This window comes from Chlorocebus sabaeus, chromosome 21 (assembly GCF_047675955.1).
Source record: "Chlorocebus sabaeus isolate Y175 chromosome 21, mChlSab1.0.hap1, whole genome shotgun sequence".
Classification (NCBI taxonomy): domain Eukaryota; kingdom Metazoa; phylum Chordata; class Mammalia; order Primates; family Cercopithecidae; genus Chlorocebus; species Chlorocebus sabaeus.
This window is the reverse complement of record NC_132924.1, coordinates 36,694,634-36,711,301: the sequence shown is the minus strand read 5'-3', so window position 1 is coordinate 36,711,301 and position 16,668 is coordinate 36,694,634. Positions and strand designations below refer to the sequence as shown.

The 16,668-nt window shown below is 48.2% G+C and overlaps 2 protein-coding genes across 14 annotated transcripts in view; one reads left to right on the top strand and one right to left on the bottom strand.

Moving 5' to 3' along the window:
* Positions 1–566, bottom strand: part of SPMIP4 (sperm microtubule inner protein 4) — a 44,851-nt gene extending 44,285 nt beyond the window's left edge. Inside the window, exon 1 of the mRNA XM_007981840.3 lies at positions 377–566. The gene's annotated coding sequence lies outside the window, so the exon portion shown is untranslated. The remainder of the gene's footprint in view (positions 1–376) is intronic.
* Positions 1–16,448, top strand: part of LOC119618095 (uncharacterized) — an 81,594-nt gene extending 65,146 nt beyond the window's left edge. Inside the window, exons 1-8 of one of the 13 annotated variants that reach the window (XR_012090333.1) lie at positions 648–747; positions 1,909–1,972; positions 6,393–6,498; positions 8,708–8,866; positions 15,068–15,168; positions 15,436–15,552; positions 15,916–16,049; positions 16,400–16,448. Coding sequence is in view for 7 of the 13 variants with exons in the window: in XM_073009032.1 (XP_072865133.1) it covers positions 682–747; positions 1,909–1,972; positions 6,393–6,498; positions 8,708–8,866; positions 15,068–15,168; positions 15,436–15,635 (696 nt within the window). In the remaining 6 variants the exon portion in view is untranslated. Of the gene's footprint in view, positions 1–647; positions 748–1,908; positions 1,973–6,392; positions 6,499–8,707; positions 8,867–12,468; positions 15,177–15,435 lie in introns of those variants that run through there. The other 12 variants (XR_012090338.1, XR_012090336.1, XR_012090337.1 and 9 more) reach the window with 12 other exon arrangements.
* The last annotated feature ends 220 nt before the right edge of the window (positions 16,449–16,668 follow it).

The following is a 16,668-nucleotide window of genomic DNA, read 5'->3' as shown; positions in this document are numbered from 1 at the left end:
CGTACCAGTCCGCTTTGTGGCTATCAACTGAAATTCAATTCCTGCCTCAAATTTAACTATAACTATTCAAGAAAACTCAGTTGACTTTTAGCCTGTGGTCTTTCCGAAAATTAGAGACTCTTCATTCAACAGAGTAAGAGCTGTCCTAAAGGCTTCGGGGATTCCGGACATGAATCCGTTTGCAGATGGTGCAGCACGAACGGGACCCTAAAAGGGATTCCAGGTTTCCACTGCGTCGGGGAGAATCCCACCTCTCCCTCGGACTTGGGGGAAGGCCAGGAGGCGGCGTAGCTGGGACCAAGGGTGCCGGGGGCCGAGGCCGAGCCTCGCGGGCTGTCATCGCCCTGCGAGCGGTGCCTCGGGGGTCTGGACACACCTGGGACATGAGTCTGGGGGCGCTGCGGGACCGCGCCTCCCCTCCGCTCCCTGCAGCTGGCGGCCTTCGCGGGCCGAGGAATTTTGAGGTCGTCTGCAGCTGCGGCCCGGTGGAGCTGGCAGGCAGGGGCGGGGGCGGGAGAAGGACGGCGGGCAGGCCGGGGTAGGGTGGGGCTGGGGGGCGCTTGTGACGGTAGCCGTGACCGCGGCACTAAGTGATGCGTCCTTGAGGGGCTGGGGGCTGCCGGGTGGCGGGCGGGGCGTGGTAGGCGGCTCTTAGAGACCTCGGAGGCAGCCAGCCCAGCGATGCGGCACTGGCAAGAACGCGAAGAGGTACTGAGAGTGAAGACAGCGGGAGGCGCGGTGTCGCAGGTGAGAGGGTCTCTTCCGCCTTGCGGCCGCTGGCCCCCCCTCCCGGTCCCTTGCCCCGCCCCTCTCGGCTCGCCGCCCTGCCTCCTGTAGGACACCGCCTGGCCCCACCCGCGCCTCGCCCCCAGACGCCCTCTAGCGGCAGCCGCGATGGCGATATCAGTTTCTTTTTTTTTTTTTTTTTTTTTTTGAGACGGAGTCTTGCTGTGTGCCCCAGGCTGGAGTGCAGTGGCGCTATCTCGGCTCACTGCAAGCTCCGCCCCCCGGGTTCACGCTATTCTCCTGCCTCAGCCTCCCGAGTAGCCGGGACTACAGGCGCCGCCACCTCGCCCGGCTGGTTTTTCGTATTTTTTTAGTAGAGACGGGGTTTCACAGTGTTAGCCAGGATGGTCTCGATCTCCTGACCTTGTGATCCGCCCGCCTCGGCCTCCCAAAGTGCTGGGATTACAGGCTTGAGCCACCGTGCCCGGCCGGCGATATCAGTTTCTTTTTCCAGGGCTTCCAGGTCTGAAGCTGTCTCCCGGCGGGCCACGGAGTGTTCTCATGTGGACTGGGCGGAGGAAGAACTCCGGTCCAGTGGAGTCCCTGGTGAGGTCGGAGCATGCGACCTGTCCTCCCTCCCCAGGTCACCTCGCAGGATTGAGGACAGTGCGGCCAGATCGAGGGTGTAGTCTGCAGGATTTTGAAACTGCAGCCCCTGGCATGGCGCCCTAACAGAGCCTCTGCTCCTTGCCTGGTGGGTGCGGACGTGGCAAAGTCCTTTACTTGCCTCATCCCCAGAGCCTAGCCCCACCTTGATTATCTCAGTTTTCCCCAAAAGATACAAATGTGAGCCACGTCTCTGCGCCTACAGGGTCATGACTTCCTGTGATGGCTGAGAACAGGGATGTCACCCCCCTCCCCACTTGCCCCCCACACCCCATCAAGGAATGGGATGTGGGGAGGTTAGGCTCTATGTATGATATGTGTGATATGGTAAGGCTTTGTGTCCCCACCCAAATCTCATCTTGAATTGTAATCTCCATAATCCCCGCATGTTAAAGGAGAGACCAGGTGGAAGTAATTGGATCATGGGGGCAGTTTCCCCCATGTTGTTCTCGCAATAGTGAGTGAATTCTCACGAGATCTGATGGTTTCATAAGGTGCTCTTTCCTCTTCTCTTAGCACTTCTCCTTTCTGCCGCCTTGTGAAGAAGGTGACTGCTTCTCCTTGGCCTTCTGCCATGATTGTAAGTTTCCTGAGGCCTCCCCAGTCACGTGAGATTGTGAGTCAACTAAACCTCTTTCCTTTACAAATTACCCAGTCTTGGGCGGTTCTTTATAGCATTGTGAGAAAAAACTAATACAATGTGGGAGGCTAGAACTCCCAGAAGTTCTAGGTGAGGGTGAGAATGACAACCTCTGAGAAGAAGGGCGTTGAAACTGTGTGCCAAAGAGTTAAAGAAAACACTCATAGAAATTCTTGAGTTTACAGGATGGCAGATAAAAGCAACAAATTGCTGAAATGCTGAAATGCCTGGGCTTGTAGGTTAATAAAACTGGCTGAAATCCATTGGAACCTATAAGGCCATCTAGAGTCTGCACAGACCCAGCTTGCTGACCTTACAGCTGAATTTCTATGGCATGTTTCATAGTAACTCCTCACTGAATTTGCAGGTGGAACCCTTAGGTAGCATGAAGAGACAGGAGCAAATGCCCAGGGACTTCCCAGACTTCCTCTTTCCTTCCACCACGCACCTGCTAATCCCGGAATCCACACTCAAAACCATTTCTAATAATTGCCCTAACGCCAGCGCAGGGAGACAGATTTGAGCTGGACTTCCTATTTCTTTGTTGGTTGACATGCAATAACAGTTTTTATTTTATCAAAAACCCAGTGTTACAGTATTGACTTCCAGTGACTTGGGCAGCCAGCCTCCTTTGCTTGGTAACAGTACAATGGTGCCTTTCCCATTCTCTGCCTACTTTACAACTTTTTACTAACCAACCAGTGGGCATTCATTTTGTGCTGTGCTTTCTATGTGAGTGTTACCTGGAGTGGGGGAAGAAAGGTGTAATGAAGCAGGCACAGTGGTAATTTTGTAGTCTTGGTTTATTTCTTAGTTCCCGCATCTCTGCCAACCTTCCAATAGTTACTGCCCACTAAGCCTGGAGGAGTAGATCTTGCTGGAGACAGAGTTGTGCATTAGGTGAAATTGGCTTTTATCTTTGACATCTTTATTTCCCCTCCAATTTCTGGTAGTTCATTGTAAGCTTTTGCCCCTTTTCTGCTCCTGTGTGTTCAGGATCTCCCATTAAATTCCTTGTCTCCCCAGCCCACTTCATGTCCCCGATCTTCCAGTACTTTCCATACTTCACCTTTTTCTCATCCTCAGCCTTAGTCCTATTTTCCTGTGGCTTGATTCTTCCTGGGAGGAGTAACTGAGCATGATAGATTTAATCAGAGGCATATGATGAAGATGCATCATTAGCCGTGTATGTACATGGATGGTGGTGACACTGGAGAAGGTATGTCAACTCCAGGTTGAATGATCAGGATATGTGGTGATAGCCTCCAGGTTCTAGGGGGTTTGAAATTTTATTTTAGGTCAAATAAGTGTAAAAGGAAGAAAAATGTAATTATTTTTATCCTTATCATTTTTCAAATAAAATTTACAGGCAAGAAAAATTCATTGTCAGATCATTGTGAAACAATTGTTTTCTTTGAAAATGCTTCTCCATCTGAAATTCTCAGGGATATCAGGATTAGGTCTATTCATTTGACCAACACTCTTTACTCTTAACTTTTGTGATTTAACTCACTCCATCTCAGCCAGCAGGTGATGTGGATGTGACCTCAACAACACACAGTAGCCTCCTACCCAGGGATGCTCAAGTGACTGACTTCTTAGGTATAACATGGCCAGGGGGTCAGTAGCCTCAGATTGCCTTCTTCTGACTTCTCACATGTCAATCTTGTCACCACCTCAGTTTGCTAGTAGTCCTTCAAGCTGGGAAGATGAAATTTGGTAATGAAAATAATATATGCTTAGAATACTGTGGGTTGACGACAGTTCCAAGTCACAGTTAGACATTTCACCTTCAGGTAAAGAATAAGTAGGAGGTAGATAATAACAGAAAGCATGACTTACAGTCTATAAACTTTCCTTCAAATCTGTTAAAGAGACCAGTAAAATGAATGAAGGGACTAGTAAAATGATTTTTTTTTTTTTTTGAAACAGAGTCTCTGTCGCCCAGGCTGGAGTGCAATGGTATGATCTCGGCTCACTGCAACCTCTGCCTCCCTGGTTCAAGCACTTCTCCTGCCTCAGCCTCCCAAGTAGTTGGGATTATGGGCACTCGCCACCACGCCTGGCTAATTTTCTGTATTTTTAGTAGAGATGGGGTTTTGCCACGTTGGCTAGGCTGGTCTCAGACTCCTGATCTTAGGTGATCCATCCGCCTCGGCCTCCCAAAGTGCTGGGATTATAGGCGTGAGTCATGCACCCAGCCCAGTGAATATTTTTTAAGTGAAAAAAAAAATTTGGAGTCTGGTGCCTTGCTTAGAAGATGTGTTGGAAAGTGTCTCGGTAATGTTAAACTATGCATCTTTAAAAACTGAAGAACTTAAAACTTTGTTGATTTCAGTATATGTATCTTCTTAGTAGGATGACAATTAGAAGTATGTATATTCTGCTGGCTTTAAATTACAAATGAGTTAAATGACACTTTAATACTTTTTGTATTAAATAATTTAACCTAAGTTCAGTACTTTAAATTCTTCTCAAAACGTATTTTCTTTCTTTCATTGTTGTTTATTATAAAAACGCAATCAGCTTTTTTTGTGGGTGTCATTTCAATTTTTTTCTTGAATAGAGTTATTTGTAAAGAGCATTGTAATCTCAACAGTCTTTATGGTTGTAGTCGTGCCAATTATGATAGATTAAATAGGCCTAGAAATATAATGTGCAGCACAAGGATTATAATTCAAAATATTGTGTTGCATACTAAAATTTTTCTAAGAATGTAGATTTTAGATGTTCTCCCCCTCCAATAAAAAATTTACTATGTGAAAAACAATAATAATATTATTATTATTTTTGGCTTGAGTAGCTAAGGAACGAGGTGGTCATTTACTAGTGAACACTGAAGTGACGTTGATGCACACATTTATAAAATGTGCTATTTAGTAAACAGTTACCAGTTACCTAGAATGCATCGGGGTTGTCCTAGCACCTACAGTCTATGGGGACATGGAGCCGTGGACAGTTGTAATCAGTGAGGTAAGTGCTTGACTGGGGCCAGTAGCGGTAGCGGTCCACAGTCTCCTAACCAAGATTCTTGTGCTTCTGATTTCATCCCCTTGGAAATGTCTGAAAAGAAATGTAAGATTCTTCCATTTAGAAACATGATCGTCGAAACCCTTTAGCAAGGTGACCTGGCCATGTGCCCTTGGTTACGTGCAGTTGTTTGTCCTTGTGACTTCCATGCATCTTTCCATTTATCTTTCTTTGCATCTTCCTACATGGATATTCTAACATTTTGTCCCATGAATTTGAGTTCCTTCTGGGTAGCATTTTTCTTTCTAATCTTAAACCTCTGCTCAGAAGACTCAGTGATCAATCTCTATTCCTCTGTCATGATTCAACATCTTTGAACTGTGACCTATAAACAGACAGCCCCATGCACTATCCCTACTGTCTAGTTGAGTGAAGTTATGTGGAATATGTATTCCACATTAGGTATTAAGTTCCACTACTTAAGTTTCTTCTTCACTTGCCCACACACACAGATATGAATTAAACGTGTATTGGATAGAGAGGGTGGGCATGGCACTTCCAGATGCAACTAACAGGAAGACATGCTGTCCCCTGGGGGGCTCCAGCTGATGAGGACAGTTCCAGAGCACCCTGCGGTGTCGCATTCTGCACTCAGGGCACCGTGATACCTAGTCAGGGAGGGAGGTTGTAGGGGCTTCCTTGGGTGTACCTGGCCCACCATATGTTTAGCTGTCTTACCAGAAAAATATTGACTCAATCATTCTCTATATGAAAAAGGTGCTCAGTTACCCTATACTCAGTCATTTGGGTATTATGAGGGCTTTCTTGGCAAGATTGAAGCTGTGGGGCTCTTGTTAGGGAATGAGAAAAAGAAACATTACAAATCCAAGTGCTGTGATTTCTCATCACGTTAAAATAATGAGGAGACCCTCTGCTGAAATGAGGAATGTCCTCACGTGGCTTTTTTGTTTTGTTTTGTTTTGAGACAGAGTCTCGCTCTGTCACCAGGCTGGAGTGCAGTGGCGCGATCTTGGCTCACTGCAGCCTCTGCCTCCCAGGTTCAATCGATTCTCCTGCCTCAACCTCCTGAGTAGGTGGGACCACAGGCACGTGCCACCACGCCCAGCTAATTTTTGTATTTTTAGTAGAGACGGGGTTTCACCATGTTGGCCAGGATGGTCGCAATCTCTTGACCTCATGATCCGCCCGCCTTGGCCTCCCAAAGTGCTGGGATTACAGGTGAGAGCCACCACGTCCGGCCTCATGTGGCCTTTTAAAGCATCGGCCCAGGGTTCCTCGGGTCTCTGCTGGGTGAATGTGCTCTTCCCTTGGAGACTCCCCATCTTTGGAGCACACAGACGTTAATCCCAGAGCTGTGCTCTGTCCCCAGGTGATGACAACAGGAAGAAGGCCAACAACCCCAAACACTGCAGCTGCGTCATAGATCAGATCCTCACTGGTGGGCTGCAGTTGGACGTCACCTGCCAAGTCTACCAGTAAGTGATAGGCCGTGTGCTTGGTGGCGTTGAAACCCACCGGGGCTCTGCTGACATCTCCCAGTCTCCAGAGCTGCCAGTCTCCAGAACTGTGTGTGCTCTGAGAGGTCTTTAAGGAGGCTACAAGAGAAATGGTTAACAGACGCCCTGAGAGCGAAGGTTGTGGGGTAGAGGTGCTTCCTCTTGGGGAGAACCTGGGGTGGGTGTCCCGGTGGGATGCGAGACCTCTGTGTGGAGGTCTTGGTGTTGTCCACAGCCAGTAGTGTGTTCTTGGAAGCTTCCCCCAACATTTCTCTTCTTCTAGTCCTTGACCAGGAAACAAACAAACAAAAAATAACCCCCTTCAAGAAGGGGTGGATCACGTATGGCAGATTATTTACATATGTGCTTTGAAGTGTGTTAGTTCTCATTATTTTATAGTTTCCTATTCCATTTTCTCTATGTAGTGGCCCTAATTCTTTTGAGGTGTGGTCTTTGCTTATAGCTCCAAGCATTGAGTGCAGGAAGAATCTACTGTTTTGTTAGATTAGAGGAACCCTCTCAACCAACCTTAGTGCACGCTGCTGGGTTTTGTTTTATTTTTAGGCATGGGGTCTTATGTTGCCCAGGCTGGCCTTGAACCCCTGGGCTCAAGCAATCCTCCCACCTCAGCCTCCCAAGTAGCTGGGACTACAGGTGTGCACCACAGTGCCTGGCTCTGTTCTTTACTGCAGTTGAAGTTTTAAAAACCTTGGACATGATCCACTAAAACGATTTCAGAACCCATAATGGATTGCCACCTGTAGTCTGCATAAGACCAGTGAAAAACAGGAAAGGCCACTGCTGGCTGTGTCACGGATGCAATTTTCTGTAAGGAGCATAGACCGTTAAAGGCCTTGGCTCTAAGCATTAGGAACCGAGTTTGCTCTGAGCAGTTTAGACCTCCTTGCTGACCCTCAACTACTGAATTCCGTCAGCAGGAAATTGTCTCAGATTTAAATCTTGTATAAATATCGAGAGCAAATTTCCCAGTCTGTGAGTTTTTGTTTTTAGTGTTGTCAAATAAATCTCTAGCAAGGAACTGGCCTTGTGAAATGCAGCATTAAATGTCCAGCTGGAAAATGTGGCACATATACACCATGGAATACTATGCAGCCATAAAAAAGGATGAGTTTGTGTCCTTTGTAGGGACATGGATGCAGCTGGAAACCATCATTCTCAGCAAACTATTGCAAGAACAGAAAACCAAACACTGCATGTTCTCACTCATAGGTGGGAATTGAACAATGAGATCACCTGGACACAGGAAGGGGAGCATCACACACTGGGTCCTATTGTGGGGAGGGGGTGGGGGGAGGAATAGCATTAGGAGATATACCTAATGTGAATGGTGAGTTAATGGGTGCAGCACACTAACATGGCACATGTATACATATAACAAACCTGCACATTGTGCACATGTACCCTAGAACTTAAAGTATAAAAAAAAAAAGTCCAGCTGGGGGCTGGACGCAGTGGTTCATGCCTGTAATCCCAGCACTTTGGGAGGCCGAGGCAGGCCTATCACTTGAGGTCAGGAGTTCAAGACTAGCTTGGCCAACATGGTGAAACCCTGTCTTTACTAAAAATACAAAAAAATTAGCTGGGCATGGTGGCAGGCACCTGTAATCCCAGCTACTCAGGAGGCTGAGGCAGAAGAATCACTTGTACCCAGGAGGCGGAGGTTGCAGTGTTAAGATGGCACCACTGCACTCCAACCTGGGTGATGGAGCGAGACTCTGTCAAAAACAAACAAACAAAAAAGGCCAGCCTGGCTGGGCCACACTCTCTGTGAAGTGTGCAAGGAAGTCTCCAGTGTCACCTAGATCGCAGGCCCCAGGTTCCAGATGCAACTTTAAAATAGACCGGTGGATTCAGAGCCTCTGATGGGGCCCATGAGTTTATCCTCTTCCAAAGCCCTTTAGTGACTATGATGGTCTCCAGACTGGGAAGCCCTTGCTTGAGGAGCAGCCCTTGGCTTCAGGGTTCACACACATCCCTCCCCAGGGCCACCTTGGGAGCCAAGACAGGTCGGGTATGAGCACTGCTGCTCTTGATCCCAAGTCCCAAGTGTCCCTGAGACAAAGGGCACCATGGGGAAGGGGTGTGGGCGCAGCCTCCTCCCCAGGATGCCTCTGGAGCTGGGAGGGCATCAGTCCTCACGGGCATTGTTCCCTCTCTTTGCTTCCAGCAGTGTCTCCACTACCATAGATCCCTTCTGGGACATCAGCTTGGATCTGCCCAGCTGTTCCACCCCATTCTGGCCCCTGAGCCCAGGGAGCAAGGGCAGCAAGGTGAACAAGGAAAGCCACGTGTCTGGGAACCACCACAATCATGGACTGCCTCAAAGGTGAGAAGCCTGCCTGCACCCATGTGGAAGGGGCTTGTCTTCCTGGCGGGAAGGCTGTACTTGATCAGAACCAAAAGAGGGCTTTTCTTTTACATGCCCAGGACAGAGCCTGAGCAAAGATGCAGCACTAGCCTGGGTTGGCTAGTTTGTCTTCTGTTTTGGCCAGTTTTGCACAGTGCCGGATGTTGCTGTCAGCAGCTGATATTTCTGTTCCCCAGTTTTGCACAGTGCCGGATGTTGCTGTCAGCAGCTGATATTCCAACCTCCTCATGTAAATGAGTTGAGAGCCAAACTGGATGCTCCTTTAGCCTTTGTAGTAAACACCAACCCTGGAGTGTGAGCTGAGAAACGTCCAGCTCTCTCCCTGTGGTCCACAGCCTTCTCTACACGTGATTGAAACTTAGTTGTGATGTTCTGTGCTTAGGGCCATTTTTGAAATTGTTCATTTACTGCTTTATTTGGGATAAGTAGTAAGATTTAGGAAGTGTTTTTTTTTTTTTTTAAATGTATTTAAGTAGCCGTAGCATACAATTGTAAAAGGAGCAGAAAACCTTCCTAAACTTTGTCTAGTGTTTTATAGTCCTTGTTTTATTTGCATTAATTAAAGGTAATACAGAAGAGTCCTTGTTGAGTGGAAGTATTCCTTAGAAGAGGTATAAGCTTTTGGTTTCTGTCTGGCTGCATAGTCAACAGGACCAAAGTTGCATGTTTATTTTATTTTTTGAGATAGGGTCTTGCTCTGTTGAACAGGCTGGAGTGCAGTGGCATGATCATAGCTCACTGCAGCCTCAATCTCTTGGGCTCACACCATCCTCTTGCCTCAGCCTCCCCAGTAGTTGGGACCACAGGTGCGTGCTACCATGCCCAGATAATTTTGTGATTAAAAAATTTTTTCTTTTTTTTTTGGTCGAGACAGAGTCTTGCCACATTGCTCAGGCTGGCCTTGAACTTCTGAGCTCAAGTGATCCTTTCAACATAGCCTCCCCAAATGCTGGTATTACAGACATGAGCCACTGTGCCCTGCCAAAAGTTTGCATGTTTAGAGTTTTGAAAGCATCAACTTTGTAACACTAAGTCCACATAATAAAATGGGGTATCACGTTTTAAATTCAGAAAACTAGTAAATAAACGATGGAACTCAAAACCTTCTTAAAGAAGGCCTTTGCAACTAAATTAAACTTCGTTATAAATTCCAATAAAGTGAAAGTGTTGGCCAGGCACGGTGGCTCACTCCTGTAATCCCAGTGCTTTTGGAGGCCGAGGCGGGTGGATCACGAGGTCAGGAGTTTGAGACAAGCCTGGCCAACATGGCGAAACCCTGCTTCTACTAAAAATACAAAAAATTAGCCAGGTGTGGTAGCAGGCACCTGTAATCCCAGTTTCTCGGGAGGCTGAGGCAGGAGAATCACTTGAACCTGCGAGGCGGGGATTGCAGTGAGCCGAGACTGTGCCACTGCATGCCAGCCTGGGCAACAGAGTGAGACTCCGTCTCAAAAAAAAAAAAAAAAAAAGCATTGCTAAAACAGTAGGCCATGAGGGAGAAACCGCACTTCACAAACTACAATGTGTAGGAAGCCTGTGTTGTTAGGAGAGACCTGGCATGGTGCTGGCTCCTGGGAAGGTGGAGGAGAGGGAGAGCGTGCCCTTCCTCACTTTGTATTACAAGCAAAGGCTCCTTTTGAGTCTTGTGGAGAACAGATCCCAAAGCTAGCAAGGAAACAGGTGCCACTTTGCCCGGGGGTCTTTTCATCTTGCCCTAGGTGAGATGGCAGAATTTCCAAACCGTAAACAAAGGCTTTCCATACCTGGCTGTGAAAAGATTGAGATTTTTGCTAGTGTTTCAGCTTTAAAATTTGATGTGTGCTTTGTTGAATCATCTGTTCCGTGGGTTTTGTTGGTGGCAGCTGCCACCTGTGCCAGATGCACTTCTAACGTAGCCCTCCTACTTCTTGCCTCTGCACTGTCAGGAAATTACCTTTCCCAGACCTCTCGTCTCTCTACATTAAACTGCTCATGTTGAGATCATTGTAGATTCACATACAGTTGTAAGAAGCAATCTGCTGCTCCTTGCCCTGGTTCCCTGATGGTGACATCCTGCAGTGCTGTGGCGCGGTGCCCTAGCCGGGATAGAGACATTCATGCAGAAAGTACCCAGCATCTTCATCACCTCCTTTCTCACCACTCGCTCTGTAACCCCAGCCATCGGGGACTCCTTCTCAATTTCCATAAACCTGACATTTCCAGATTGTCATGTAAACTGAATCATACAACAGGGAGCCCTTTGGGTTGGCTTTTCTTGCTCATGATAACTCTCTGAGGATGCATCCAGGGTGTGGCTGCGGTCAGTAGTTCCTTCCTTTTCGCTGCTGACTTGTGTTCCATGGTACAGATGTTCCGCGGTACAGATGTTCCACTGTTTCTTTATTCATCCATGGGAAGAAATGAGGTTGTTTCCAGTTCTGTGATGATTATGAGTAACACTGTGGTACACATTTGTGGACAGTTTTTGTGTGAGCATTAGTTTTCATTTTTCTGGCTCAAATTTGACTGCTGGGTCATGTGGTACTTAGAACATTATTATCATTTCCCCAGCTCTTTCCCTGAAACAAAACATTTATGATCAATATTCTCTAAAGAGATAGGCAGCAAAGGTGGAAACATTTTCTCTTTTTTTCATTGTGAAATTGTAACCATTCATAGTTCTATGTGGGTGTTTTTGGTAGGAAAATCAACCTATTGAAAGAGATAAAATACCCCTTTCCTCACTTTTTCCTGTCTCTCACATCTCCCTTACCATTCCTATCTTTTTAAAACACCTTGTAGATTCACCAGACCAGAGTACTTGGGCAGCAGTGCCAAGATCAAGCACAGTGATTGCCATAACTACCAGGAGTCCACGGATCAGCTCAACATGAAGAAACTGCCCATCGTAGCCTGTTCCTATCTCAAAATAGTTGGTTTTCCAGAAAGCCAACCCTAGTGGCAGACTCAATTTTTAGCCCACAGTACAACTTGCAGCCTCTTGGTTTGGTTTGATGTGCAGAGTTTTTTTTTTTTTTTATTTGTTGTTGTTTTTTTTTGAGACACAGCGTCATTCTGTCACCCATGCTGGAGTACAGTGGCGCAATCCGGCTCACTGCAACCTTTGCCTCCTGGGTTCAAGCAATTTTTCTGCCTCAGCCTCCTGAGTAGCTGGAATTGCAGACGTGTACCACTATGCCTGGCTAATTTTTGTTTTATTAGAGATGGGGTTTCGCCATGTTGGCCAGGCTGGTCTTGAACTCCTGACTTCTGGTGATCTGCCTGCCTCGGCCTCCCAAAGTGCTGGGATTACAGGCGTGAGCCACCACGCCTGGCCAACATTTTTTATAATTGCAGCAAGTCAGCAAGAACACAGAGGAAACAAGAGGGTGTGAGTGAATTGTCCTTCTCTCTGTGCTGTGGTAAACAAAAGCAGTGGTCTTACAGTGAAAGTAGGATCTGAGCTACTCTTCTAGGGGAGGGGAGTGGTTGTGAGGGAGTGGTTGTGACGTTTTTATTACCTCTACCCAAATTCCTCCAGCTACTCCCACCTCAGGTTTTACGTTGTTCTTTTATTTTAGAATGAAGGCCCTCAGCATTCAGATGCAGTCCAGGAGTTGGCAAGCTCTTTCTCTAAAGGCCCAGACTGTGAAGATACCAGGCTCCACGGGCCACATGCGATCACACAATCTCTGTTGCATGTTCTTTGTTTCATTTTACAACTCTTTAAATGTGGAAAGCACCCATTCCTAGCTCACTGCTTGGAATGTGTGACTCCTGATCTAGGCAAAAGACTGTCTTCTGTCTGGTGAAAGAAACAAATTATTTATTCTGCTGCGGGTCGTGGATCTTTGTTTGCTTGTCTATGCTTTGCTGGGTTTGCTGTGAAATTACTTTTTGTACCCTTGGTGTGATCACGGAACAATTCCATCATTTGAAGCCTTGACTGGAACCCTGTAAAAGAGGACTTGTATGGGTTATCATTGTTATGGAATCTGTAATTCTAGATGTAGCTAAAAGGCAATTCCATAAAATACAATGAGATACACAGACATATGTTATTGAAGGAAGCCCCTGAAGCCTCCAATGACATTTCTGTTCTTCTTTCCTCTTCTCTGCCTTTTTCCTGTTTCTGCAGTGATTTGAACATTCAGCCAAGCTGTGACGGAAGATCGCCACATACATGTTCTCTCCCCTGGAGCTGGACATGGCCCCTTTCCTGGCCTCCAGGTCTAGGCGGGGGTGTTGGCCTGTTCTGTGTCTGGAGGGGCTGTGGTCAGGACAGGAACCCAGCTCAGAGCTCCTGTGATAAGATGACTGTTGATATTAATATAAACCCCACCTTCCAAAAACCTATTTATCCTGATCTTAAGATAAGACACACTTTAATGAGTTGTTTTTGCCAGATACTGATTTTGCTTTGAATATTTCTCTAACAATTTTTGATCCACTTTCAAACTGGCAAAGTCAGGTGGGATCACAGTGAGAAGTCAGCACTTTAATTGGTGGAACAGGTGTTGAAATACAGACAGACATCATTGCTTTTGCAGTTGTAGATTGCATTTTCCTTTTCAGATCTGTAATATCGTGGGGCCCTTGGAATTTAAGCCTCCAGAATACCATGCTGCTCACTAATGTGTGAGACACATATGAGTTTCCTACAGATCTGTGACAAACGACCAAAAACTTGGAAGCTTAGAACCACAGAAATTAATTTTCTCACAGTTCTAGAGGTTGGAAATCTGAAATCAAGGGGTTGGCAGGGACCCACTTCCTACAAAGAGTCTAGGGGGATTCCATTCCTCCCTAGGCCCTTTGTCTGACCCTAGACAGCCTCCAGCTGCCGGTGATTCCATATGTAACTTCTGTGGCCATGTCCCTTCCCTGGCTTCCTGGTCACACGGCCGGCTCCTCTGAGTGTGTGTCCAATCTCCCTCTGCTTCTCTGTCAGAAACAGTGGTCATTGGATTTGGGGCCCAGGCAGATCATTCCAGGAGTATCTCATCTCGACATCCTTACCTTGATTCCAGCTGCAAAGACTTTTCACAAATGAGGTCCCAGTCTCAGGTTCTGAGGGTTGAGACGTGGATGTTATGATTTGGAGGATGTTGTTTTTCAGAGGGCCACCGTCCCAGTGCCAGCACTGTGGAAAGCATGTTGCCTTTGGTTAGTTATCGGCCTCTTCCTGGTGTCCTTTCTCATGGCTGTCCCACCCGTCTTGTGGCACACAGATGACCTCTTGAATGAAACAAGATCACCAGAGTCAGAGCTCCGTGTTGTCAGCCTGACCACGATGTCATGTACCGAGGGAGGTGATAGTACTGTTGCTAAGGTCAGGGTCACAAAGATCTTGTGTTTTCAGCCAACCACAACCATGGGAAAACACAGTAAATAACGCCTGGGACTTCCTATTCCCAGTACCCGTGTCTCCCCCATCTCACCAGGAGAGATGCTGGTCATGAAATAATGAGCAGCAATCTTTGCCCCTTTTGAGGAAGCTAGGTTGTGGAATGGATTTGACTTACGCTTTTCAAATAAACCCTTTACATGTGGGAGGAAGAGTGCCCTCACCATCTCTGTGTCACAAACCAAACTCACGTTTGTCCCAGATCCGACTCCCATCACCAAGCCCATTCAGGACCCATCTTGGGAGGGCCAGGTGCCAGGCCAGGTGACTCGGGGACCCAGGTGTGCTGTGCCTTGGTATCCTCACAAAATGTGGGGTGATTTCTACCTGAAACATAAAATGCACCCCAGTACAGTGTCTGTGTGGTCGGGCCTGGATAAGTGTTGGTATCACGAGAACCTTGTGTCTGATGATTTTGAATGATGCTGAATTCTGCTGTCGTTTGTTATAGCAAAGAGAGCAGGATGAATGGACAGTCCCAGCAGCCCATGGACAGTCTCAATAACAACAAGTAACAGGTGCTCAGCGGTGTGGGTGTCGGGGGCCTCTGGCGGAGAGCCAGCGATGGGCCCCTGTCTGCCCTGCAGGGCGCCCAGCAGAGCTCCTGCCACTGACCAGCTTCCCGCCTGGCTGCCCGTGGCTCTGCTAGGAGAGGCTGCTCCGTGTGGGGCCACAGATGCTCCCTCCTACTGGAGGAGCCCATCTCAACTCCTGGCCTCTGGGAGAAGGGAGGTTCCATCTGGAAAGCTCAGTGTCCATTCTTCTTGCCTTAGGGTTGTAGAAAGAATGAAAGGCTGGGATGTTCCAGGATCCCCGCTGCTGACTCCAGTCACCACTCCCACTAGATGCGGTTCCAGGAAGCAGCTGGACCTGGGTGAGAACCAAGCGGGGTGACCAGGCTCTCCTTATCCCTGTAGCCTTCTGTGCATCAGCCTGAGTCCCTGGGGATTGACAGGCCTCCCCTCCCTGCCTGGGCTGCCTGGTTGCTAACGGTGATGAGTGACAGCATTGAGTGCGCTGCGCTCCCTCTCCCAGGCCTCCTGGTTTCTGGAGGTGGTGAGTGACAGCATTGAGTCCTCTGCGCTCCCTCTCCTTTCTCCTGCACTATGTTTTCCTTATTTGCTGATATTAACCATCAAAGGACCTTGGAGAGCGGCCACCACACCAGCTTTATCCTGCAGCACAAAGACCAGTGGTTCAAGTGTGACGATGCCATTATCACCAAGGCCAGCATCAAGGACTTGCTGGACAGCAAAGGGTATGTCCTGTGGGGCGGGAGGAAGGCCCTGGGGCAGGGGAGGCCCCGTTGTGGCAGTGCTGCTTCCCCTCTGGTATAGCTGAGACCAACCCACATGTGAGCGTAGAACTGCTCGAAGGTGTTGACCTTCATTTGCTGAAGTGTGAGGGCCTGCTCTGGATAGGATGCCAGCCCTGACGAACTCGCAGGAGAGAGAGAAGGTGCCTGACTGAAGGCACTCTCTGGAGGTATTCCCTTAATGCAGAGAACACCCGGGCAGTTGTGTTTTTAACTGCATGACCTGGACACATCAGTTTTTTATCAGCTCCTCTCTTCTTTCTCAGTTTCATTCTTTCATGACACAGAAACTCATTGACCCTCCAGGGATCAAGGGGACCCCAGCTGTCAGGAACTCCCTGAGGCCTTTGCACTTCACATTCAGAGCAACATGGACGCCCTCTTGAGAGGTTTCATCTGGAAGGCTCTGTGGTAGACTGGACAGCCTTCAGGGCAACAAGGTGGATGTGGACTGGACCCCCGTGATCCTTGACAATAGCAGGCCCCACACAAGGGCAGGGCTGTCACGGGTGGGGGAGAGGCTGTGTGAGGTCGGGTGAGGCAATGGGTGACGTCGTGGCAGGTGGGGGTGGTGGTCAAGCTGTGGTGATGGGCAGGGCCAGTGCCACCAGCCAGCTACACACTTGTTCCTCCTTGGGGACTGAAAAGCCAACACCTTCCGGCCATGAAATCAGGCCTGGCAGACCTGTGCAGAGTGCAGAGCATGCGTGCTCTTGTGTAGGGCAGGTTGTTCTGGCTTTCCCGTCTTAGGAATTAGATGCGGGCATCCTCCCTCTCTCTGCCTCTGCAGGTACTTGCTGTTCAATCACAGTTCCTGGAATAGAGTAGACTTATCTGCAGCTGGTCAGAAAAAATGAAGGCAATGCATTGGCAAGCCTCACCAAGTGATACCCCCATCCACCCCCCACCTCCCGGCCTGGTGACACTGTCTCCCATGCAGATGTGGCCCCTCTGCCCCGGGACCCATGGGGTCAGGATAGACCGCATGGATGGGGAGGCTCCAGGAACTGCACTGAAGATGGATCAGGTGAGGGTTGTGCTCTGGGTGGGAGGAGCAAT